This window comes from Pelobates fuscus, chromosome 3 (genome assembly GCF_036172605.1).
Source record: "Pelobates fuscus isolate aPelFus1 chromosome 3, aPelFus1.pri, whole genome shotgun sequence".
Classification (NCBI taxonomy): Eukaryota; Metazoa; Chordata; class Amphibia; order Anura; family Pelobatidae; genus Pelobates; species Pelobates fuscus.
The window spans coordinates 43754201-43779847 of record NC_086319.1 but is presented as its reverse complement, the minus strand read 5'-3'; the positions used below and the strand labels follow the sequence as shown (position 1 = coordinate 43779847).

Below are 25647 nucleotides of genomic sequence, written 5' to 3'. Positions count from 1 at the left end.
GCTCCTGATGCTGTGTGTCGTCCAGTCATTGGGATCCATATTGGGATATTCGTGGATTACCTTGCTTGCTGTGACTATTGCTATATGGAATTTTATTACTTGTTCCTGAGCCTCACTGGGATCTTTAGTGGAGACAATGAGAATGTATCAGGTTCCTGGTAGGATATTGATGGATGCTGCGGTGATACATGATGGCCCACTTTGCAACTTTAGCAGCTTTCTTCTGTATACTGTATGCAGTGCTTGAGTGGAATCACCCATGCTGATATATGTACGTTTTATATGTGAGAAAGGGCAATTTGTTTGTGCATAATCATTGTGCCAAAAGTGTGTGTCCTACCCTGCACCACCTATAGCAGATATGCTGGACTTTTATACTCTGTGTTAGACATGGGATGAATTGGGTATCGGATGAAAATCAAATCTTTTATCCATTCACCAAATTTTGAATGGGAAGTCGAACTAACGTGCACCAAATTATATTCTTAAGTGCTCCATTTGTTTATGACGTTTATATGGATGACATGTTCAGACTTTTGCATTAGAGAAAAAGGAGGGACATGGGAGCTCGGTGTGAATACTTATATATATATATATATATATATATATATATATGTGTGTATATATATATATATATATGTTTTGGTGTTCTTGCCAGTGCTCTTTTAGAATTAGTTTATTTTAAGCATTTGGTCCAGCTGTCATTTGGGTTACTATTCAGGCTCGTTTGTAGCAATATTTGCAAAATTATCATATAATTGTTGAATAATGAACAATGTCAGGATTTTGCAGTTCGATTTGCACGTACAAGTGCAAATTATTTTGCCCCATATAGTGTGTGTCAATTCAGACTTCAGTAAATAACCCTGTGTGACTTCTTTTGAACTGTTCGGCACAATTCTGTTCGTCCGACTAGAATTTCCAAAACGAAAATCATGTCTGAATTGCACCCAAAAACAAATGCGTCAATGGACGGAATTTGGTTTGGACAAAACAAAAATGATTCCATCCGAATATTTTTGGATTAATTTTGGCAGCACCCAAGTCTGCTCTCTATATATTTTTCTATCCACATTTCCATATTGTGTTTTTCGTCGGTTAAAGAAACTGGTATATCTTTTCTGAAATATTTTGTGTATTAAAGTCTTGTTATTAAAAAATAATTGTTAACAAATATTAAACTGTTAAAGCATGGATTGCAAAAGTAGGAAAAAGCTAAATAACATTCCCCTAAATCAGTTGCATTTCCTATATTTATTTATTTTCAAAAGTATCTTAAAATCATATCAGTCTATTAACACGAAGGACAATTTTCTTATTTATTATGCAGTAAAAAATGTCCATATTAATACTTTTTTTTAATGGTGCTAAGCGAATTACAAGAAACTCCGGGAAGGCCCCTCCATTTATGAAAATAACATGGCAGAGTCGGAGGTCTATATTGAAGAGTCTCAAGAGATATAGGATGTGCTTCTAATATCTAGAAATGACAGTTATTGTGATGAAACGTATAGAATAAAGATATGAGGGTTTTCTCAAAGGAGGGCAAGGCATGGATTATCTGAGGAATAAATAGGTCACGCAATTTAAGCAAGACAGGCTCTAAAATCTAAAGCTATGTTAGTCATTGTGGTATTTTAAGTAAACCGGGAATGAAGACGTGACAAGGGAACTGCATAGTTCAGGACAAAAATAGCTAAGCTAGATAAGTAGCTGAGATGGAGGAAATTTTACAATTCACCTATTTTGACCTAAAGTTTGCAGTTCCCTTGTCAGTTCTTGTAGTGAATAAACCTCATTGCCTTGTTGTAGAAAACACACGTCACACACTTTGCTTTCCATTGTTGTTACTAACTTGTAAATTATTAAACTTTTTTAGGAGAAGACCCAGAGACACGGAGAATGCGAACTGTAAAGAATATAGCGGATTTAAGACAAAATCTAGAAGAAACAATGTCTAGTTTACGTGGTACTCAAATAAGTCACAGGTATGTGCTCATTATCTGTTTTTTTTGTATTAAATGTTGTTATTTGTATTGTGATTTCTGGTTTATGCAATTAAAAAATGCCATCAAGAGCACATGCTAAAATTGAACTTTTAAAATAACACCTAGAAGCAGATTTATGTTTCTGAGCTCGTTGTAATCTAATTTTAGACTTTTTTGGAGTAATGTGTTCTATTCTGAAACTTTTGTCATGAATGATAATTTGAGAAACAACAGCATTATAGGGAAACTCTACGTTAAATAAAAATGTCCAAATATAATAAATATATATAAAGGCAGCGCCTGGAGATGTGTCCCTCCCACCACTCCCCCTTTTATTTAATTATTTTATTTTATTCTATTTTTTTTGTAACTACCTTCCTTGGTGGGCCCACTTTATTTACAGGCCTACCGATACGTCAGTTTTGGCAAACCACAATCCAATGTTGCCTATCTCTATAGGTATGGTAATGTATCAAGTACAAGATGCGGCTTCTGGTTGCCCCGTGCACAAAAATAAAATCTACAAAAATCATTGTTTAGTAGACATATCCTAATGAAAGGATGCATGCATTTAATTATGCATTTTTTCATTGGGATTATATCTAAAAAAAAGCTTGTAAAGCCTGCAGTTGTCTTGCCTGCTGCCTTTGCAATCCCTCCCCTTCTAGCCCTGCTTAGGCTTTCTCAGGCTGTTCAAATGCAGCTCAGTGATAAGTCTTTATAAGGGAGGCACTCTGGGTAATTGATGCCTCCTGAATTTAGCTCCACAGTGCCATCAAAACTAGGAAGTAAACAGACATGTTGTGTTCTTTAAAGCCAGAGGGGTGTAACAAGATCAATTTATAAAAGTGTTTCTATTAGAATCTGAACTTTTTGTAAAAAAAAAGAATAGCATACACTCTTCACATTAGTTAATGTGCTTTAGTGGTTCCAAGTGTAATTTTATTTAAAGAGACATTCTAGACCAGGGGTCACAAAGTCAACTTACCATGTTTTCCCTAGTAGCCACAGATTTGCACCACCAAACATACATGCAGATGCACAAATACACACTTCATACTCCCAGACTCCCATCCAAAGCTACATAGACACAAAGACATGGCTTTTAAAAAAAATATTTATTCTCTTTATATTCAATTATAAAGACATTGCCAACAGTAAACATGTGATACAGTATTATGCATAAATTTGATTAATTGTGTTATTAGGTGCTTGAAAGACATATAAAAGGCTAACAGCAAAGTATTATCATAGTTTTGTGGCAAATACAAAAAAACAAACAAATACAAACACAAACATAGAAAAAGACTGCTGTATCCAGTGCCCGATGATGGTTAAGGGGGAGTAGATATCCAAGGGTTCCATGAGTCTCGGTAAGAGATATGTTTTCCGGAGGAAGCTATAAAATGACTTTCGATTGTATATTGATAATCCAGCTGGTTAATTATTTCTTGCCATTATGGAGGTTGGCTGATTTTCCAATTATGAGCTACAGATATCTTAAGTGCATAGAGAAAGTGTAATTAAATATTTATATTTTTTTCTCCCTTATGGTGAAATCTAGAATGAATAGGAAAATGGAAGGTGTGAGTAATATGGTATCTGAAATTAGATCTGAGATCAGGGAGGGTATACAGACTTTATTATATTTTAATATACCACAACTATACCAGGACATACTTGAAAATGAGAGAAATCTCAATGTATCTTTCCTGGTAAAATATTTTATAAATAAATAAATAAAAAAATAAATACCATCTATGAAGTATAAGTACCAATCTTGTTTTTACATCTCCAACATAGAGGTGAATATGCTTCATATAGTTTATGCAACTTAGAAGGAACCAAGTACCATCTATATAAGATCTTTAAATGTAGTTCCAACAAAAAAAATACAATTAATATTTTTTTTAATTGAATAGTAGTTTGGTACTATCGAAAGGGGTATAAGAAATATTGAGATCCTTTTCCCATTTGACAATGGAAGGGATTTTTTTTTTTATTAATTAAGTTTATTGTTTTCAATCATAAAATAGAAAGGGTGGGGGTACAGAAAAAAAAGGGGTAGGGTGGGGGGTTCAGGGTTACAGTACAAAGGATCTGATACAACACAGTGACATTCATATTTCATATTAATCACCACCTATCTATGTACGCAGTGGTTTGGGCGTAGTGTAGTCTCTGCTCGTCCCAATTTAGAACAGGCGTTACCTATACCCCTCTTTACCACCTTCAAGTGTAACTCGTCATTGAGGCAGTGTAGCTATCAGCCTTTTACATGCATGCAGGGGCGATGCTCTGGTTATCTTGTGTCTGTTCGTCATGTGATACGTGTACCTGCTGTATACCTTAACCTTGTTGGGCATTCAGGGGGGTCAAGAAGTCTCAAGTGTCGGCTATCTACTCGACGAGGCTCTCCACCTACACTATTAATGCCTCCTATATATCCCCCTAAGTGTGGCACTCTGTGATGTATTACGCAAGTGTCAAGGCATTGCTCCGCCTGAACCTCCCAAATTAAAGCATAATAACGGAAAAAACAAATAGAATACATTTAAAAAACAATCTAACATAAATCTAACATGAGGGAGAACCATATCTGCTTGCTATCCAGCAGCTATTCGGACTTCTATGGCTGTCGTCTTAGGCGGTGGTATCGACCAGGATGGGGGGGGGGGGGGGAGAGGAATAAGAAGCTCCCTGCCCTAAAGTTCTCTTTTTTTTGTGTGTGTGTTTTTTTTTTTTTTGTTGATAGTTAGTAACAGGTGTGTGCATGATCTGGATCTGAGGCCTATTGAAGGTTTTATGGAGGCTGGAACTGAAAGCGACTACACCAAGGTTCCCAGTTTTGAGATATTTTATGTTTTTGGTCGGCAGTTATCGCCGATGAGATGTCATATACATAATTTAGTCGGATTTTGTCCATGAGGTTCTTTTCAGACGGGCAATTGGTTGATTTCCAATTGAGCGCTATAAGAGCTCTAGCTGCTAGTATCACCTGTGCGGCCAATGCTTTCTTCTGCTTCGTCCAGCTGGCGGGAAGGTCCAACCATAGGCAGGCCCCAAACTCCAGCGGGAGAATGATATCTACTTTGCTAAGCAACCTAGAAACCTCCAACCACAATGGCCGAATAAGGTCGCATCCCCACCATATGTGGAGCGTCGTGCCTTTTTGTGACTAAGTTTGGGTATATATTGCTAAGTTTATCCGGCGTCAGATACCATCGGTACATTAGCTTTCTGTGAGCTTCAATATGTGAGTAGCACGCGGTATACCCAGTCAGTGCATTGACTAGTGCTAGCCATTTGTGGGGAAGAAGAGTTGTCCCACTTTCTTTTTCCCATTGGGACATAAATGATAGGTTTGGGGACAGTGGGAAGTTCGATATTGCTTTGTAGCACCTGGAGAGCAATTTAGGCCTAAGGGGGTATTTCCAACATGTCATAAGGAGATCGCATTGCTGAGTAGATTCCCCAGCCTTGCCCTCTGTGGTCCTATCTACATGCTCCAATAGTGCATTTTTAATTTGGAGGTAAGGGAACACATATCTAGGAGCTAGGCTGTACTTCTGTTGGAGCTCAGCAAAGGGAGTGATTTCCGTACCAGTAAACAATTGGGAGACACTAGTGATGCCCGCTTCTGCCCATGTGGATAGTGAGAGCCATGGTAACACTGTGGACATGGCGTTTAATGGCGCCCATCTGTGAAATCTAGGAGTCTTAGTCTGAATTGCTCTAAACTTATCCCATATGTGTACCGTCAGTTTTGTTGTGGAAAGGAGCGTGCGCGCCTTCCCCCTTTTAGCTGGTGGGGACCACATGTGCTCTAGGAGTGTCTCCTTAGGCCATTGTTTGCGTTCCATGTCGACCCAAAGTAGTTGTCCCTTGTCTGCATGGAGATTTACTGCCTGGGATAGTATGGCTGCCAAGTGATACATGGCCACCTGCGGCACCCCCATCCCTCCCATCTGGAACGGTCTATACAAGGTGTGACTCGCTACTCTCGCACGTTTGTTCCCCCATATAAAGCTATTAATGATGGACTGGGCTTTTTTACAAAAACTTTGTGGAATAGTTACAGGCAACATACGAAATAAGTACAGTAGTTTAGGTAGGGCCATCATTTTCACTGCATTAACTCTCCCTGCCCATGAGAGCATCACGTCTTTCCAGGAGTTCAGGTCTTTGCGGATGGTTTCCAAGAGAGGAATATGGTTTAGTTTGTATATAGTATGTATCGATTTGGCAACTCGTACTCCCAAATAGGTTACCGACTCCGTCCTCCAATCGAAATCGAAGGTCTTTTTTAACACCTCAGCATTCTCCAAAGGGAGGTTAATTGGCAAGGCTTGTGTCTTAGCCGTATTACGTTTGTAATAGGAGATAGAGCCGAAAGATTGTAGGATGGACATAAGGTTTGGGAGTGACACCTCTGGCCTTGTCAGTGTCAGCAGAATATCATCGGCGAACAATGAGAGTTTGTATTGATGTTCGTTGATATTGACTCCGTGGATGTTCGGGTTCTGCCTAATGATCTGAGCTAAAGGTTCTAGACATATTATGAAAAGCAGGGGGGACAAAGGACAACCCTATCTCGTTCCATTCGAAATTGGGAAGGGTGGGGAAATGAATCCTGCGTTAGTGACACTAGCTTCTGGGAAGGTGTATAAGGCCATAATCGCTTTTATGAATGCGGAAGGAAAGCCAAATTTGTCTAGTGCCGATTTCATGTATAGCCAATTGAGCCTATCGAAGGCTTTTTCCACATCCAACGCAAGCAGCAGTCCTCCCAGTTTGTTAGTGTTGAGACCCTCCAAGACGTTAAGAAGAAGCCTAGAATTGTCTGAGCCCTGCCTGCCTTTGACAAAGCCAGATTGGTTATAGTGGATTAGAGTGGGGAGTAAGTGTTTGAGTCTAGTTGCCAGGATTTTTGCATATAGTTTGGTGTCAATATTCAATAGGGATATTGGGCGGAAGTTAGCGCATGCTGTGGGTTTTTTACCCGGTTTAGGTAGTGTAACTATATGAGCTCGTAGCATTTCGCCAGGTAATTTACCTTGTGTGAAGCCTTGGTTAAACAGAGACACTGGGGTAAGAGCAGTTTGGAAGGTTTTATAGTATATGGAGGAGAGTCCATCGGGCCCTGGTGATTTCGCGTTGGGTAAGTCTGTGATCATTTGTGTAACTTCCTCAACTGAGATTGGTTTAATCAGGTCAGGGATCTTATCAGTGGGCAGCGAAGGTAAATGGATTGTTTCTAGAAATTTATTTATCTGTTCTTGTGTTGGTTGGGATGTCAGGTTATCATCTTTAAGATTATAGAGTGTGCGGTAGAACTGAGCAAATTCCTGTACTATTTTATCAGGGTTTACAACTTTCTGACCCAGGGGATTGTGAACGTAAGCTATTTTGGTTGCTAGGCTACGCTTTTTAAGTCTAGATGCAAGTACTTTCCCTGCTCTGTTTCCCTGCTCATAGAATTTTGCTTTAAGTCTTCGTAGAAATAAATTTGTTTTAGCCACTTCCAGTTCTTGTAGTTGCGTTCGTATGTCTGTAATCTCTCTAAGATGCGTCCTTGAGGGTGTTTGTTTATTGAGTGTATTCAGTTTTGTGAGGCGGCTAGTGAGGGTTATATACTTGGCTATACGCACGGCTTTGGCCCTACTCGCATGCTTAATTAGTACTCCCCTGATATATGCCTTATGGGCTAACCACAAACTTTCTGTGGATGTGTTTGGTTGAGAGTTGGTCAAAAAATAGACTTCCAGTTCTCTATGGAGGTCTTCTAATACTTGGGGGTCACTGAGCAGGCTTTCGTTAAGCCGCCCAGTTCCTCTCCCTTTAGCAGGGAATTGTTCGTTCAGGTGGAGAATGATCGGCGCATGGTCCGACCACGTTATCAGGCCTATACTAGTATTGACAACGTTGCCAATCAAGGAGGTAGGTATCAAAAAGCGGTCTATTCGGGAGTACGAGTTATGAGCCACTGAGTGAAATGTGAAATCCTTTTCTTGCGGATGTGTCACCCTCCATGGGTCTATAAAATTCTGCTCTAATAGAAGTTGATTGAGGTGCCCCGAGGTTGTTTTCCTGCCTATCTCAGTAGATGCTTTCACTGTGTGTGAAGAGGATGTATCCAGTTGAGTATCTAAGATGAAATTCGTGTCCCCTCCTATTACTACATCCCCTAGTCTGCCTTCGTCCAGTGCATTGAAAATAGTAAGGAGAAATGTGGTTTGGGCTGTATGCAGGCCATAAACGTTAATTAAGGTGTACGGGGCGTTATTCAGCAAACATTGTATAATTAAATATCTTCCCTGTTTGTCTGTGCGTTTTTTTACTAGTTCAAACGCCACATATTTCCCGATAAGGATCGACACCCCCCGCTTCTTTTTAGAGAAGCAGGAGTGAAAGTCTAGGGGATATAGAGGGGAATTAAATTTGGGTCTTTTACCGCATTGGAAATGGGTTTCTTGGAAGAATACAATTTGGGCTTTAGCCCTTTTCGCTTCCAATAGTGCCAGTCTCCTTTTATTTGGGGAGTTGAGTCCTTTAGTGTTCAATGACAGAAACGTCAGCACCATTATATTACATACAACCTAATATGCTGTCCAGTATTGCTGAATGGCAATTCATACTCCTTTAACTTAGTCCCCCTGTCAGTTACCATCTCCCTGGGGCTCTGAGTGCAAGCCTCTTTATGTGTCCGTACTATGATTCCCTCAATCAAGACAAAGAAAAAAACAGTAAGATTTAAGAACTGAAGAACAAAATAACAGAAAAAAACATATATACAGTTGCCTGAAAACCACGTGACAAGCACACGGTAGGCAATTAGAATTGGTGACGTATACTGTATACGTCTGAGTGGCCTGGCTTGGGCCACTGGGGGGTGAAGTATCGGGTGGTACCATCTGTTGGATACAACATGTCATAGGGGACCTTCCCTATCCATGGATTTAACCTTAGACCGAGTCAGAGATGGTAAGTCTCCAAGTCGAGATAATGAAAGGACATGACTTATGTATCGCTGACTTGCTCCCTACATATTTCGGCTTACCTTCCATGTCCATTTATACTTATATACTTTTAACCGTGTTAACTTATGGGAATATGTCAAACATGCCCGGTTATTTTCCCGTGTATTTTTTTTTATTATTATTATTTTTACCTTTATTTTTTTTTTTTATTAAATTTTTTTTTTTGTTTTTTTTTGTTTTTGTTTATTATTATTCTTTTTTTTTTATTCCTTTTTTTTTGGTTCTTTTTCTTTTTAGTGTGTTTATTTTAACGTCTCATCCCATTATGTGATTTCTACCTGCATCCCATTTTACATTTACAGGACCCGGCCTCCAAAACACCTTCCCTCTCATTTAAAAGAGATGGAAAGAACTAATGACAATATAAGTGTCTGTGGTGTGCCGTTCACTTAGCTGCGTCAATCCTGTGCCAGTCTCCAGCTACTCGGGATGGATGGGCTTGGGTGTTCTTTTCTGCCGACTCTGGTTGCGGCAAAGGAATGTTCCACTGTGTTAGCCCGTTCCTCCCGTCTTCTGGGTTGAGAAACACCCTCTCCACTCTGTTTCTCCGTGCGATGAGGCGTGTCGGGAAGCCCCATTTATACTGTATGGACGCCTCTCTGAGTGCCTTGGTGATAGGGCCAAAAGCTCTTTGTTTAGCCATCGTCGCTGGTGACAAGTCGGTGTATAGCTGTATGTCCTTGAAGCGTTCTCCTAGGTTCCGCGCGTCTCGCGCCGCCATCATCAGCCTCTCTTTTGTCGTATAGAAATGCACCCTTACAATGATGTCTCTGGGCAATGATGTCTCTTGGCAATGATGTCATCAGCCTGTGTACTCTATCTAGCTGTAACTCCTGCTCAGAAGCCTCTGGTAGCAGTGCCTGAAAGAGTTGGGTGACATAACCTCTTAAATCCGGTTGTTTAACCTCCTCAGAAATGCCGCGCAGGCGGATGTTGTTTCTGCGGGCTCTATCTTCTAAATCCACCACTTTTGTCTCCAACTGTTGGATTTGAGACTGAAATGTGGAGTAGGCGTTAGCCAGGGAATTATGTGCTTCTATGACCTCCTCCATCTTGTTTTCCAGATGGGCCGTGCGGTCCCCAATAGCCTGCACATCTCTTTTAATATCAGCAGCTAATTTTTGGAAGTCAGCTCTCATAGTGTGTTTGAGGTCTGACAACAGGATCCTAATGTCCCCTTCAGCTTGGGGAATGTGTTGGAGGCGAGATACTGAAGTGACATCACTTGCCTCTGATTCAGATGCTGGTGAGTGCGCCACGTCGGCGCCATCTTGGAGCAGCTTGCTCGATGATGAGAGGGCCGAGATCTGCAGATTCGCGGCTTTCTGCCTCTGCTTTCTGGCTGGTTTGGACGACATCGCGGTCTGCCGGTGTTTAGCCGTGGAGGCAGCCATTTTTTCCGGTCTAATGCTGTGGATACAAGCTGTTAAGGTACCCGGTCCGACGGAGCTAGTCTCTCACACGTCCAGCTTCGTCCGTGCCTTAGCCACGCTCCCCAATGGAAGGGATTTTTTAAACGTGTAACTCTCTTTCCAACAACTTCTGGTGATTAAGCCCTTAAATCCTAATATATCTAGATAACCATAAATAGAATGTTCAAATATATATATTTTTTTTGTATTTGTATTAAGTAGCAGAAAGTATCTCTAAATGGTATATTATATTTATTTTGTAAACTATATTATATTTATTTTGGGCTTAAGGGGTTAGAAATGGCCTGCAAGAACGTACTTTGAAATCCCTGCTTCAGGCTAAAGTTGAGTACATATTTTAAGGCATTATTGATTGTCTTAAAAATTCACAACATAAATAAATCAAATAGAGAATCCAACCCCTGATTTTACTTGTTTGTTACAAATTTCCAACTTGTAAAGAGAACAGAAATTAGGAATTGGATTGTCTGTCTATTTCATTATGCTCATTGTTTTAAAAGAGAGCCCCATGCATAGCACCTACACCCTTGCCTAGCAGACGTTTATTGTGCAATTTACCAAATAAAATGCACAAATTAAACTATGCTTCTGTTTTTATGATTTTGACTTTCTCTTCTTTAATGTTCTAAAGCCATGCCCGATATTATGTGACACATTATCTTAACATACACAGCCTTTAATACCAAAGTTTCTGAATTCCGAATTCTACGAGAAAATGGTTGAAGAAAAAAATATTTTAATCTCCTTAAAGACTGCAGCTCTAAACCATAGATGTCACTCTAGTTAAGCATGGGAAAAATGACTGTCTTCATAATAGCAACCTTCTTGAAATGACTGTAATGCTTCTTGATAGGTAGTTTCTGAAAGAGCAATTGTTGCGGACATCTTGACCTGCTAGAGTACAAACACCTTTAATAAATGATGAAGAGTAGTTGTTGATTTTAGACTCCTTTGAGTACACAAATGACACTAACAGCGGTGCTATGAATAGCTAATATAACAGTTCCTAAAATTGGGCTCAAAATTTCCCCTTACCACTAGTTAATGGCCAGTGAAAATTCTGCCCAGTTGAGTAGAAATTCTGTAAGTGTGTCAAGAACCTTTCAGGCTTGCATTGACAAGTAACTTTTAGTGCTTAACTAGTTGTGTAGGACATGAAATGTTAAGACCTGTTACTAAAGTTAATTTGGGGTTTCATGTCAATAAACCTGCGATCATATCAGCAGACACAAATTCAGTTTGTTGACTAAATAGCAAAGTGTGAATTAAATTAAAGCGAACTAATGGTGAGATAGCTCAGTGGGCTAATGCATCACCAATATCATTTGTTCAACCTTTGGGGGTTGGTGGTTCAAATCCAAGACTCAGCCCTTCATCATTCTGAGGTAGATAAAATGAGTACCATTAATTTGGGTAATAGCAGCATCCCATGGATGTTAAGCAAAATTAACATTCCTGGGACATCCTGGAAACCAGAGTCATCTGCATGTACCATTACTGGTTGTTGTTATTATCTAATTTAATGTCCCCATATTTTCCCACTTTAACTATTTTGCTCTAAATTTCACAAATGTGATTTAAGCATAATTTACAGTTTAGAAAACAAACCCCAAACCACACGCAGCGACACATCCATTTATATTGGTAGAAATACACATCACTTTGAAATAAAAAAGACTCTTGGCTCGGTAGGAACTCTTATCTGCGTACAGACAATGATCTTATTTCACTTTGTAACTGAGATTATTCTGTTGTAGTCAGTGGCAGAATTTATTACTTAAAACAGTAATTTATTACAAGTAATATAATCCAGACCTAATTGAGTTGTAGCATTTGGAACAGAGTATTCAAAAACAAATCAGTTCTCTTCTACTACTGAACAAACCAGGTGTGACCACATTAAAAAAAATCAGACAAATTAATAAATATAATGTTCTCAGATTAACATCTCAATACACCTGAGATGTTAATGAATCCAACATATGTTTAGAAAGCCACAGTTATTAAAAATGAAATTAAAAAAAAAATGTCTGGCAGATTGAAAACTCATCAAAATAAAGAGCTGGAATCTTGCATATTCCATTCAATTCATCAAGTGATGTCATGCCTCATGCATCCCATAGTAAGAGAATCTGATGGCTTCTATGCCATACGGCAGGCACTGTCTGGAGATATGAAACACATGACTTGGAAATTATAACATTTTGGTAATTTTACATCACATACAGACTAAATGTCAAACCTATTTTTATGTTTTAATTATGATGTTATGTCGGTATCAAAAACTGATTGGAATGTTGCCAGTGCAAAGGGCAGTGTACGTATATTATATGAAATGTCTTCTAAAATTGCCATGTTCCAAAAAATTTTTAATCAAATCAATTATATTTGTCACATTAAAGTACAATTCTGCTTTAAGGAAGAAACCTATAATTAGCTAAGTTGTTTCTTAAATTTGTTGGCTGGGCATATGTATGATCTACTTTTTCTGTATATTTTGTATTTTGCTCTAATATTCGATGTGTGTTTGATTCTTTTTTAATGGCAGCACACTGGAAACAACATTTGATAGCACTGTGACAACTGAAGTTAGTGGGAGAAATATGCCAAGCCTAACGAATCGATCATCTACGATGACGTGGAGACTCGGCCAAGCTAGTCCCAGGCTTCAGGCAGGAGATGCTCCGTCCTTGGTTGGTGCTTACCCAAGAAGTGGTACTGGACGTTTCATACACACGGACCCTTCACGCTTCATGTACACCACACCTCTTCGACGTGCTGCTGTATCTCGCCTTGGAAACATTGCGCAAGTTGAGCTTGGTGATAAAGGAAGCCATGATCTTGATATGTCATCAGAAGTGGATTTGGGGGGATATATGAGTGATGGAGACATTCTTGGAAAAAGTCTAAGAACAGATGATATCAACAGTGGGTAAGCAAGTTTATAGTTCATATAGAAAATGCCAGCTATGTAAACTTGTGCAACAATGTGCAACCTATATCCCTAATCAATGTTCCACTTATACATAATCACTACATACATTCCTACTATCTACTGTATGAATTATGTAATCAATAGAGATGTCCCGAACGGTTCGCAGGCGAATAGTTCCTGGCGAACATAGCTGGCGATGTTCGGTCCGCCCCCTATTCATCATCATTGAGTAAGCTTTGACCCTGTACCTCACAGTCAGCAGACACATTCCAGAAAATCAGCAGCAGACCCTCCCTCCCAGATCCTCCCACCTCCTGGACAGTATCCATTTTAGATTCATTCGGAAACTGCATTCTTTTTTTTTCTTTTTTTTCTAGATAGAAGTGTGTTATATTTGAGCATGCTAGGCTTAACGTGCGTGTATCATGGCTAGTTGCACTGAGGGCATGAGTATATAGCAGTACATTGTTGTGAAAGATGGCTGTCATGTTTAGGGTGTAGCTTGCACGTTATCAACTGTGTATTTATATCAGCAGCTCTACCACTAGTTATAAATCAAGTGTGAGTCGCCCCATGAGATGAGACTAGTGAATAACATAATACATGAACAGTTAAGGTAAAGGCATGTAAGGAACTACGACAATAAACTCTTTAGAGGTGAAATAATGACATGTTTAAACGCTTGCTACTTTACGATTAGTTAATGTGCAGAGAGCAGTTCATGTGATCAAAGGCATGGTGTGTAGGATCGGATATAGTGGGACATGCTTGGCAGGCTGCTGTTTACTGCTTGTGTTCATCCGATCCCTTCTGGGCGCCACGTGCAGACCCTGGAAGTCCATGATACCTGGAACAACAAAGGCAAGTCTCTGGCTGAGTGCCGGGTTCGCGTCTTGAGGTGGTGGAAGCTTGTTTTGTTGGGTGGTCGGATCTGTCGCGGTGGTGCTTCATGTCCGGTGCGGGATTGTGGTGGCTTAATATGGAGGCGAGTGCTTGATGTGGGGCAGGCTCTGCATTTCTGTTTGTGCCTCCGGTCCCATCTTCGACACCTTTTGCGTTGGTGGATTTTAATGGGGACTGCTTCGCTTAGCTGTGGTGGAGCTTGTTGGGGCTGTGGTGGAGCTTGTTGGGGCTTCCTGCTTGTTATTTGCTTCCAAAATTGATTAAAGAGTCTGTCCAGCTTAGACTCAATATCCTGCCATGCTTTGCTGGTACCAGGAGGACACGCGGCTGCCGCCATATTGGGAGAGTCGCAGATGAGTATGTCAGCATGGGCGGCTGTGCTCTGTGCGTCCATTAGGTCCAAACAGCCTCTCAGGGGTGGACTGGGAAAACCCCCACCAGTCCAAGGGGGGGGGGGGGGGGGGGTAACTGAGCTCCTGCCGGGAAGTAGCTGCTCCTGGGCATCCCAGGATGGGGAGATTGGCCGCCTCTCCCGCCCGTTGAGCACCAGGCCACACTTGCCACACGGAGGTAAGTAAGTTGCTGACCGCTATTAAGCATGTCGGGTCAGTCAGGTAGGAGCAACATTGCTGGGTCATCCCCTTCTGGGGTGAAATTCGCTTGTTGATAGCTGCTTAAAGTGAGATATTGAGGGAGCTCACACGAAGTGCATCTTTCCTCCATGACAGCTAGGCCCGCCCCCCGGAAGCTGCATTCTTAGTGAGAGGAGGGACAGTGTAGCTGCTGCTGATTCAATAGGGAAATCGATAGCTAGGCTAGTGTATTCAGTGTCCACTACAGTCCTGAAGGACTCATCTGATCTCTGCTGCAAGGACAGCACCCCAAAAAGCCCTTTTTAGGGCTAGAACACCAGTCAGCTTTTTTTTTTCTGTGTAATCTAATTGTAGTTGCCTGCCTGCCAGTGTGTGTGTAAGGCTCACAGCGCTGTGCCCACTTGCCCAGTGCCACCACTCATATCTGGTGTCACAATAGCTTGCATTTAAAAAAAAAACTTTTTTGACTGTAATATAATAGCAGTCAGTTTCCTTCACACGTGTGCGTTTCAGGGCCTGCCAGGGCACAGTGTCACACCAGTGCAACTCATATCTGGTGTAACAGTAGTGTACATTAAAAAAAAAAAAACTAGAAATTTGACTGTGAAATAATAGCAGTCAGTTTCCTTCACACGTGCGCGTTTCAGGGCCTGCCAGGGCACAGTGTCACACCAGTGCAACTCATATCTGGTGTAACAGTAGTGTACATTTAAAAAAAAAAATACAGGGGGCTTGTTGTCACCTTTCGGGGACCCTTGGTGTTGTACGTGGCTGGGTGGAGGAAGAGACCTTCAATGACATCAGTGAGGACAAGGAACGGGACATGGCTAGCTTGGTATCCAACCTTGTGCAAATGGGGAGTTTGCGGTTGTGCATCATACCTGATGTTTTAAAGCATGTTATTCCAAACAATTTAAGAATTTTAGGTGATTTATGCCCTTTATGGATTAAAACCAGACTCTGCATCAACTATGTAATTTTTCATTGGAGTTTTGCCATGGACCCCCTTCCGGCAAGCCATAGTCCAGGTGTTAGTCCCCTTGAAACACCTTTTGCATCACTATTGTGGCCAGAAAGAGTCCCTGTGGGTTTTAAAATTCGCCTGCCTATTGAAGTCTATGGCGGTTCGCCCGGTTCGCCCGTTCACGAACATTTGCGGAAGTTCGTGTTCGCTGTTCGCGAACGGAAAATTTTATGTTCGCGACATCACTAGTAATCAAGCATAACAAAATATTGCATCTGTTAAACACTGTACTTATATAAAATGTAAAGGGTTACTTCAACCATTATGACCACTTCTGCTTTTTGAAGTGGTCATCATGGTAGAAGGCTGGCTTGAAACATTGCACATCCAGGGTTATTGGCAGGTTTATGCCGGGGTCAAGTTGTACATCCCAGCACACGTGACTTAGGCAGCCTAGAACTCTGCTTCTGCTACCTAATGTTAAGTATGTCCATATTTTATGTCTGTCGTCTTCACGCTGCCAATAGATGTCACCGTTTCTCCCATGCAGACAGAGCAGGCAATGTGGTACGTCTTTGTCTCCCCTCCCTCCTTAATACAATGAGTGAAGCCCTCCATCCTCCCTATCCCCTCCTCTATATTTTTTTAAATCCCTGCTTTCACTCCTCATGCATTCCCTCCCTCCCTCTCAACCTCCATTCACTGGCTCAGAGTGCACGCATATGCGTTGAACCGGTAAAATGGTCCAGGCAAATGCTTCTCTTTTCCTTTTCGCATTAAAACTGTTTGCTTTTTTTAGATAGAATTATTACTTAGTAAACATTACTTGGCAAAATTAAAGCCTCGATTACCCTTCCTGATGGCAGGAAAGCATGAGAATGAGCTTGGATATTTACATATCCTGAAAAAAAGCTTTCTGTGTTCTGACATTACACTGGAGACCAGCCTTTGAGTTTTTTAAAAGGAATTTATCAGACTGGAAAAGCTGATCTTCTTTCATATCCAGTTGTGTAGATCGCCGCTTATTCCTATTTAATCCTTACACGTGCTTAAAATATCACTTAATTATAATGATTTGCAAGCTGTTTTAATGTGATAAACAGAATGGATTTGGATTTAGAAAATGATGTTCATTTTCACTAAGTGTTATTATATTAATTTCTTAAAGTGGTGCCTATCATTCAGAATACATGTGGATGACAAGGGCTGTGTTAGGCAGATATATAAAATGAATCTGCAATGTACATAGTGTTAAGGAAATATTCAGCACATGAAAGATAAAAAAAAATCTCCTGCATGAGAATTGATTTTGTCTTCTCTAAGTTAGATAAGTAAACATTCTTTGGAGGAATAGGATATGTTTGACATCTTCGTTATTGTTGACTATTGGACTAAAACTCCCATATTACAGCATACTAAGGAAACGGCATGACCACTAGAGGGGTGGGAAATCAGTAATACGACCAAGTGAGCAAAAGAAATTGGGGACATCCTTGCCCAATCGACAACATGGCCTATTCTGATTAGAAATTAAAACTGGGTGAGAGAGGCCGAATTCACATATGCTTTCATAGGTGAAAGTACAGGCTGCAATCTGTGTTCCCTCACTCACCCGTGATTATTAAAGGGACATTATTCAAGACTGTCATCAGACATTTTGGGGACAATTAAAGTGCAAATCTAAAAATTATGTGCCCCCTAGCTAGGGGCATATTTTCATTACATCTGGTTACCTTCGCACAGTTGCAATGTATTACGTTACCAGCTAAGTGTGAACAGCTCCTATTAGCTGCATGGAAGCTATCCTGGAAGCTGGTACTGGGCTCCTCCTACTGCATACCCGACTGTAACAACTCATAACTGAACATGACATAGTAGTGAAGAGTAAGTCTGCACCTGGATAGTGTGTACCGTACAGGTGCAGACAGCCACTCCATTATTCATGGGGTTGGAGAATTTGCTGGAAGTAAGGTGCTTCCTACGGTTAATGCATATAGTAACATGAGCCAAGGTAAGACCCATAAAATGCTGGGGCACTTTGCTGCAGTACTGTTGGTGACCTCTTGAAGATGGCCCTGATGCTGTTAAGTAAAATACGGTTCTTTAACTCATTTTTTTCAGATGCATGTATGTTGTCCAGATTCTACACTAAACTTCAGTTTGGTGAATAGAGAAGAATATTTATTGGGTCCCTGATTAGTAAAGTGTCCATGAGATATTTGCAGAATTTGTAATTCAGCATTTGTCAGCAGTTTCATTCACGAAAATATGAAACTCCTTCACACATAGATAACTAAAGTGCTAGTGGACATTACATATGATTTGTCTGGCAAGATGGAAGCACTGGTTTTCTATTTGACAGCAAACCACATGGATTGTTGGTTTATAGCTGTACAAATTTAAACAGACTACTGCAGCTATAATGAACAGAACGAAGAGAAACAGGAACATAGGAGTCGAACACAACACAATCTAGGTTGGCGTTTAAATGAAACTCTTACTTGTTGAAAGTTGAGAAACTCCATAGCTTGGAAGCGGATGATCAACATTGAGAAATATGGCATCATCTCAAAGGAAAACAGTGATTGTAAAGTAAAAATAAGTTTATTTTCTCACTTAAACATTTAATCGTAGTGAGATAACAACACGTTTCCAACAATGATGTCAAACGCGTTGAGCACGTAATAACATTTTCAAATATGCTTTCTAGTCATTGTTTAACAAATAAAATCAAACCATTAAAACTGTAAAATAAGATAGAAAAGAGTTGAGAAATAAAACGTATCTATTTTATTATGAGTGCTTAAAAATAGGCTGATCTGCTTCACAAAATATTTTTTATGGCCAACTCTGCACTTTTTGAGATAACATCCTCCCTGTCACCAAACTTGCTGGACTGGTTATCAGCGGACATATAATCTTGTTTTATTACAAATAGAAGGAATATAATGATAAATTACAATATACTAAATCATTTTCAATGTTTGTCGACTTTACTTTGGATGCTTGCAAATCCATTTCCTTTAGATGACCATCTTAGATAGCTAGATGTTTTCATAGGTGCATTCTCTGGTTCCTTTGGGCTGTAGAAGACATTTAACTTTTGCAATGTATCACTTTAGTCTGTGGAATCATGCAATTAATACATTGGAAAATCATATGCTTCAGTTAGATATGATGCATTATTTGACATTTTATAAAACTCTATTTACATGGGGATCGGACAGTTTTTGTAACATTGATCATAATGCTTTTACTCCACTACTAGTTTCTACACTTCTAGTATATATGGTGCATTGTATTAATATTATTAATCATAACTTTATAATTTTTTTTTTTTTAGGTATTTGACAGATGGAGGTCTGAACTTGTACACCAGAAGTCTTAACCGGATACCGGATCTTGTTAATCCACGTGATGTTATCCACAGAGGAATACATGACGTTGCTGTAGATGTAGATAGGTAAGAATCTGGTGATTATTGGAAGTATATAATGTTTGTATTCAATTTTCACACAACACTTGCTTTTTGTTTTATTTTGTTTGATTTTCTCTCGCCTGTACTTTACAGTTCTAAAACCTTATCTTGTGATTTGTTGCTGTGCCACAAATCCCTTAATAGCTGCTCAATCACAAAAGAGAAAAATAGCAATTGATATCCCGTATACAGGCATCCTGATGGACAAAACAAAATTAGCTCTTTATCTTCATATAGTTGCTCTAATATGTGCTTCTCAGTTTCAATACATTTTACCAATTATTTTCAGATTTAATTGTATTTAAAATGCAAACATGAAACACATCATAGAAATATTTAATCGTCAGGGTTTTAGCTTCTTATTTTGATTGGTGTAGGCACATCATTAAAAAAATCTATAGGTTTCCCTTTAATGCTTTGTGTATGATTTATCCACTTAACACAAATTAGTTTTAAGTGTGACAGCACAAATTGAATACTAAGTTAGTCCAACATTCCCAATCAGTGAACACTCCAACTTGATATTTTGGCCTTCACAGTCAACACTACTTGGGTTTTGTCAAAGACTGTAGATGTTCAATTTTGGTGTGTTTGTGGTTATATTTGTTCAATCCTAAAATATTTAATTGAAGCACTTTATTTAACTCTGTGAAGCTGGTGAAAATGAAAACAAGAAAAGACTGTGGAAACAGAAACACAGCAGGTAGCCTAAACACAGAAACAACATCAACATGTCTAGCAGCAGGTGTTCTGCAAACACAAGTCCAGGACGTGCAATGGATCAGGATCAGAATGGAAATTCAGTCTAACCAAACACTATATGGGAGAACTCTTAGTGATAAGAGTCTCTGTGCAGATTTAAAATATTCTCTGAGTGACACTACTGGCATTAAACTGCCATTCACCGCAAGCAAGAATGGATCAGAATGGAATTCAGTGTAGTCCTACTCCTGCATATAAGTGCAGAGTTAGAGTTTAGAATTGTAAATGTTGTGCCAAGATATGTGCATGTGCCAACCAAATGAAGGAAGTGTGTTACTTATGGACCATCTAAATGTATACTGGGCTTCCAAAGCTCTCAGACTTTCTAAATCATGCATCATTTTTTTTTGGTTTGTTTGGCAAACAAATTGCACACTTTGTTGATGGATGGCATATATGTGTCATTCAAGGCAGACACTTTCTTATTGATAGAGTTTGATGTGTGTATTTGTTACAATGATGGTGTCATCCATCTACTCATAATGTAATCTGAAGCCAAATTTGCTGAAGTTGCAAAGAACCCTCCAAGGGTGATTTTGACATAATCCACTCAAGCTTGTGTGAATGGCAGTTTGATGTTAGGAGTGTAGTGTTACTCAGATAGAATGTTAAATCTACATAGAGACTTTGATCAATAGACGTTTTCCCATACAGTGTTTCATCAGACTGAATTTCCATTCCAATCCTGTTTAGAGTACTCCCGCTGCTAGCCATGTTTATGTTGTTTCAGTGTTAAGGCTACCTGCAGTCTTCCTGTATCTACAGTCTTTTCCTTTACACACAATTACCAACTATATTTAGCAAGTCCCATTTGGACAGCATTTGTTCAAGGGCTCATCCTGTTCATAAATCAAATCATAAAACTATCAGCTACCAAGGATTTAAAAACAATTGCAATCATAATAGATTCTAAAGTAAAGAAAATATATATATATATTATTTTTTTTTATTTTTTTTATTGCAATATTTTTTTTTGTTGGCAAATGTTGTTTATTCTGTAAGTATATGACTATAACTCAAAATCAGCTACAGTATAAATAAGTTAAATATCAGAGAAGAATTTTCTACAATGTTTATTTGTCACGTGTTTCTAAGTTCTTAACGTATACTACTGTCCTCTCCATTGACAAATATGACATATGACATATTCCTTTTATATATTTTATAATCCAGCACCTTATTACCTTCCTATTGTCATATTGCCCCGTATTTTGTCATCCTCCCCTATATGTTGTTGCTCCCCATATACTGTTATAGTGTCCCCCACTTTGCCCTGAGATATTGTCAGTTTACCCATAAAAACACACACAGAAACATTCAACTATAGGCACTGTTGCTTATGAATAAGCAGCAAACTTGGAATATTTTGCTAATGAATTGCAGAGGTGCCACTCATATATATGCAATGTTTGGGCATGAAAATATACTGCTAACTCCTTGTCTATGTATGTTATTGGTGAAGATGTTTAGGTGAACAATTACAGGTGATACCGGAAAAATTAGAATATTAGAATATCGTGCAAAAGTTTATTTATTTCAGTAATGCAACATAAAAGGGGAAACTAATAGATGAGATAGACGCATTACATGCAAAGCAAGATAGTTCAAGCCGTGATGTGTCATAAGTGCGATGATTATGGCTTACAGCTTATGAAAACCCCAAGTCCACAATCTCAGTAAATTAGAATATTGTGAAAAGGTGCAATATTCTAGGCTCAATAAATGAACTTTTGCACAATATTTTAATTTTTCGAGGATCACCTGTAGCTGATGTCGTGTAGCTTCTATTCTGCTTTGAGTCCACATCCAGTTCGTAATCGCAGTGGCAGTTTTAATTTTGTTTACCTATGTGGCCCTATCTGTGTGGTCCTCTCATGTTGCAAGTGATGCGTGCCTCCTACTGGATTTTTGTTGTATCCCTTGAAGTAGGGTAAGACGTTCTCATAAGTTCCCATAAACTATATTACTGTGAATATTGTTGGTTTTATGAGTAATCATTCAGATTTATTATATCAAGGCAGGAAATGCATCACGTCAATAAAGATAAGCTGATTTCCATATAACATTTTGAACAGAACAAGTCATTATGTGTAATCTGTTTTATATCTGAGATATTTGTATCTTCTTACAGTTTGAGTCTATCTTACTAATGAGATCCTGTTTTCTAAGGCACTCTATAAAATATTTAATGGTTTCTTTTATTGTGTTAAATCTAATAATAATGCCTATTGTGCTGAAACTGCATATTAATAAAACTGCAAGAGTTTCCATAGGGACATACACCTATTGGTCTTTCTACTTTTGCCAGATATTGGCTTCAGATTTCATGCATTCTAAACTCTCGTTCCGATCCCACAATTAATAGAGGAGGAGGAGAGGAGGAGAATAATTCCTTCTGTTCTCTGTATTCTTAACCTAAGCTGATAGTGCGGACATGCCAAACCACATAAAGGATTCCCCAACAATCCACTTTAATGATCTCTTAAATCTGGGACAATTTCCATAAATGAGTCCTCATGTTTGAAGCATGGTCCAAGATTTTAGTGTTTTTTTTATTTGTGAATTTCTATATTTTAACTGACTTTGTTACACGCAATGTGTGCGGTGGTGGTGATATGTATCGGACAAAGATAGATATTTGTGTCATATATGCCAGCTAGACAGATACTCCTTGGAAAAAAATCTGAATAAACAGGCTAATTAGAAACAATATTTCAAATGTTGTGTTACATTAAACAACATTAAAAGCAATATATCATTATCACGTTTTAGATCTCTGTTTATAGAGGCAGGTCTTGGTATAAAAGGAATTGCTTAACCAGTGATGCTTAAAAGGTTAAAGTTTAGAATTATTCTAACATGGAACAAAGAACTACCAAAAATAATAATTATTCAACCTTGAGCCACAGATGCAATAACAAACAAAAATATTCTGTGAAAAACAATATATCTATTATCTTTCCTCGCGACGTGTTTTCCCTTGGTTTTTTTGTATTATGAACCACAAATCTATAATAAATAACCCCATAAGTTGACATAAAACTATATACCGTACCTAATAAAAGATAACACATATAACAAGGAACTGTCACTATTAAAATGTTTGCACTATCCTAGCTGTGCTTTTATTATACTAAAAATGCAGTTGTTTTAAGGGAACTCTCAACACGTTCTGTATTTTTATAGTTAACGTGTTCTTCATGGGCGTAACTAGACACCTCAGGGCCCTATCCCCCACTACAGCCCCTTTCTCTCTCTGCAGCCTCTGTTCCCCCACTATAGCCACTATCTCCACACTATGGCCACTATCTCATCCACCACAGCCCCTATATCCCACACTACAGCACCTTTCTCCACCTCAACACAGACACACAACAGCAATTATTAACCCCCAAAATTGCTCACATCAACCCTTATCTCCTGCATATATACACTACAGCCCTTATGTCCCGCTTACACATACAATACAGCCCCATTTTTTCCCACATACACTCTAAAGCCACTATTTTCTTCCCAAACACAAACACTATGGCCTATATCCCCCAAAATGCACCCTATTGACTGTATCCCCCATATACACCCTACTGCCCTTATTCTCCCAAACACATTGCAGCCCCTATCTACATGCAGCCCCTATTTACATGCATACACACATTCTACAACAAAAACAGACCTACCGATACACACAGCTACACAACAGGCTCACTCCCACACATGCAACCCTATAAGCACCAATCCCTCCACACCCAAAACCACGCAAGCAGCCAACCCCCACATACACAACCCCACAAGCAGCATCCCAACACATGTACACAACCTCACAGGCAGCATCCTCACACTTGTAAATAAAAAAAAAAAAAACGGCATCCATACACATGAACACAACTCCACAAACGGCATCTCCAGTAGCAAGCAACACCACAAGTAGCCTACCCTCACAGTTGAATCACATTAAGCAGCCACCCCACCTATGCAACCCCACAAGTAGCATATATACATATTGTGGGAACTCACTTTGGGACAGCTTAAAGGGTAAATCATGCCCTGTATTTAGAGGCATTTACTGCAGTTTTTACATGGATTAGCGTTAGTTTTAATTTGGCTGAAAATATGTCAATTCTACATATTTAGGTAAAGCAACACAAATGCCATATCATTGTAATCAAGTTTAGATTAAATGCAGCTGCTGTAGTTTTGATGTATCATCCAGCAGGATTCTCATAGCAAAACAATAAAAGGTGATGAATGTGACAGATGCGAGTCCAATTCACCATGTGTTCCCAAAATATAGAGATACTTAAACATGTTTTATTGTTTTTATTTAAACAGATTGGAAAATCATTCATTTGTATTTGCATCTGTGCCTTATCAGTGCCAAATAAATATTTATTAGTTGTATGTGTGTTCTGTTTACATTTCTATCTCTGTAATTCTTAAACATTATATGTAAATTGTATTGGTTGGCTGACTTCCAAAAGTTGGGTCATGATCTATAAAATAATTTGTTAGATGGATTTAGTTTTTGTTTCCAAATGTATGGTATAATTGTGTATTAAATACAGCTTTCAATGATTTATTATAGAATATGATGAATATTCTATCTATCTATCTATCTATCTATCCAAGTGACTGTGTACATTGTTATTAAAGAAAAAATTAAAATGAGAGAGAACCACATGACCAAGTGTATAGCACCAAATAAAATAAATAATGAATATAAAACAACCTGAAAAAGAGTGGTTGATATAATGAAAAAATCCAATGGAGTATACAGAAATCTGAAAATAGATCACATATAGCACATAGCGTAATACAGCTACAATAGTGTATGAACACCCCAAAACATCTAGGTAATGACTCACAAACATATGGTGATAGTAGGCTAATTACCTTTCCAGGGTATGTAAACTAGAGAAATCTTCTGTGACACGAACTCCTTGGAGAGAAAAAAAATATTGTATTGCACTTACACACAAGTAGTCTTAAAAGGCACATCTCCACTTGCATTGGTACGACAAGAGAAAGTAGATCCCTATCTGGATAAATAGCCCAAAACACGGAAGTAGGGGGAAAAAATATATATAAAATGAAACAAAACAATATAAAACAAGTGAAAATAGTCCTCGTATATCCAACGTGCTTCGTCCTCTATGGAGGACTCTTCAGGGACTGTGTACATTACCTTTATGTAAAATGGTTTTCTGTTTCCCATGGCTCAGTATCTAGCCTGCTCAGTGCATCCACGTGAGAACTTCCAAACTCATTGACTATTTATACACAGACACTAATTGCAATTTAAAAAGCCACAGGTGTGGGAAATTAACATTTAATTGCCATTTTAACCTGTATGTGTCACCTTCAACAAGACCAAACATCCAAGGGTATGTAAACTTTTGATCAGGGCCATTTGGGTGATTTCTGTTATCATTGATTTAAAAAGGAGTCAAACTATGTGATAATAAATGACTTCATATGATCACTATCCTTCATTAAAAAAACATTTTTTTTTTTGCATTTTTAGTCATATTTTCAAAATCAATACCAAAATTTC

The 25647-nt window shown here is 38.9% G+C and overlaps 1 protein-coding gene across 5 annotated transcripts in view; it reads left to right on the top strand.

Annotated features, from left to right (window-relative positions):
- The window catches only part of NAV3 (neuron navigator 3), a 662176-nt gene that overhangs the window by 550564 nt on the left and 85965 nt on the right, over positions 1-25647 (top strand). For all 5 annotated transcript variants that reach the window (XM_063446980.1, XM_063446978.1, XM_063446976.1 and 2 more), the window contains 3 exons: positions 1880-1988; positions 13010-13393; positions 19200-19319. In XM_063446980.1, coding sequence (XP_063303050.1) covers positions 1880-1988; positions 13010-13393; positions 19200-19319 — 613 coding nt within the window. The remainder of the gene's footprint in view (positions 1-1879; positions 1989-13009; positions 13394-19199; positions 19320-25647) is intronic.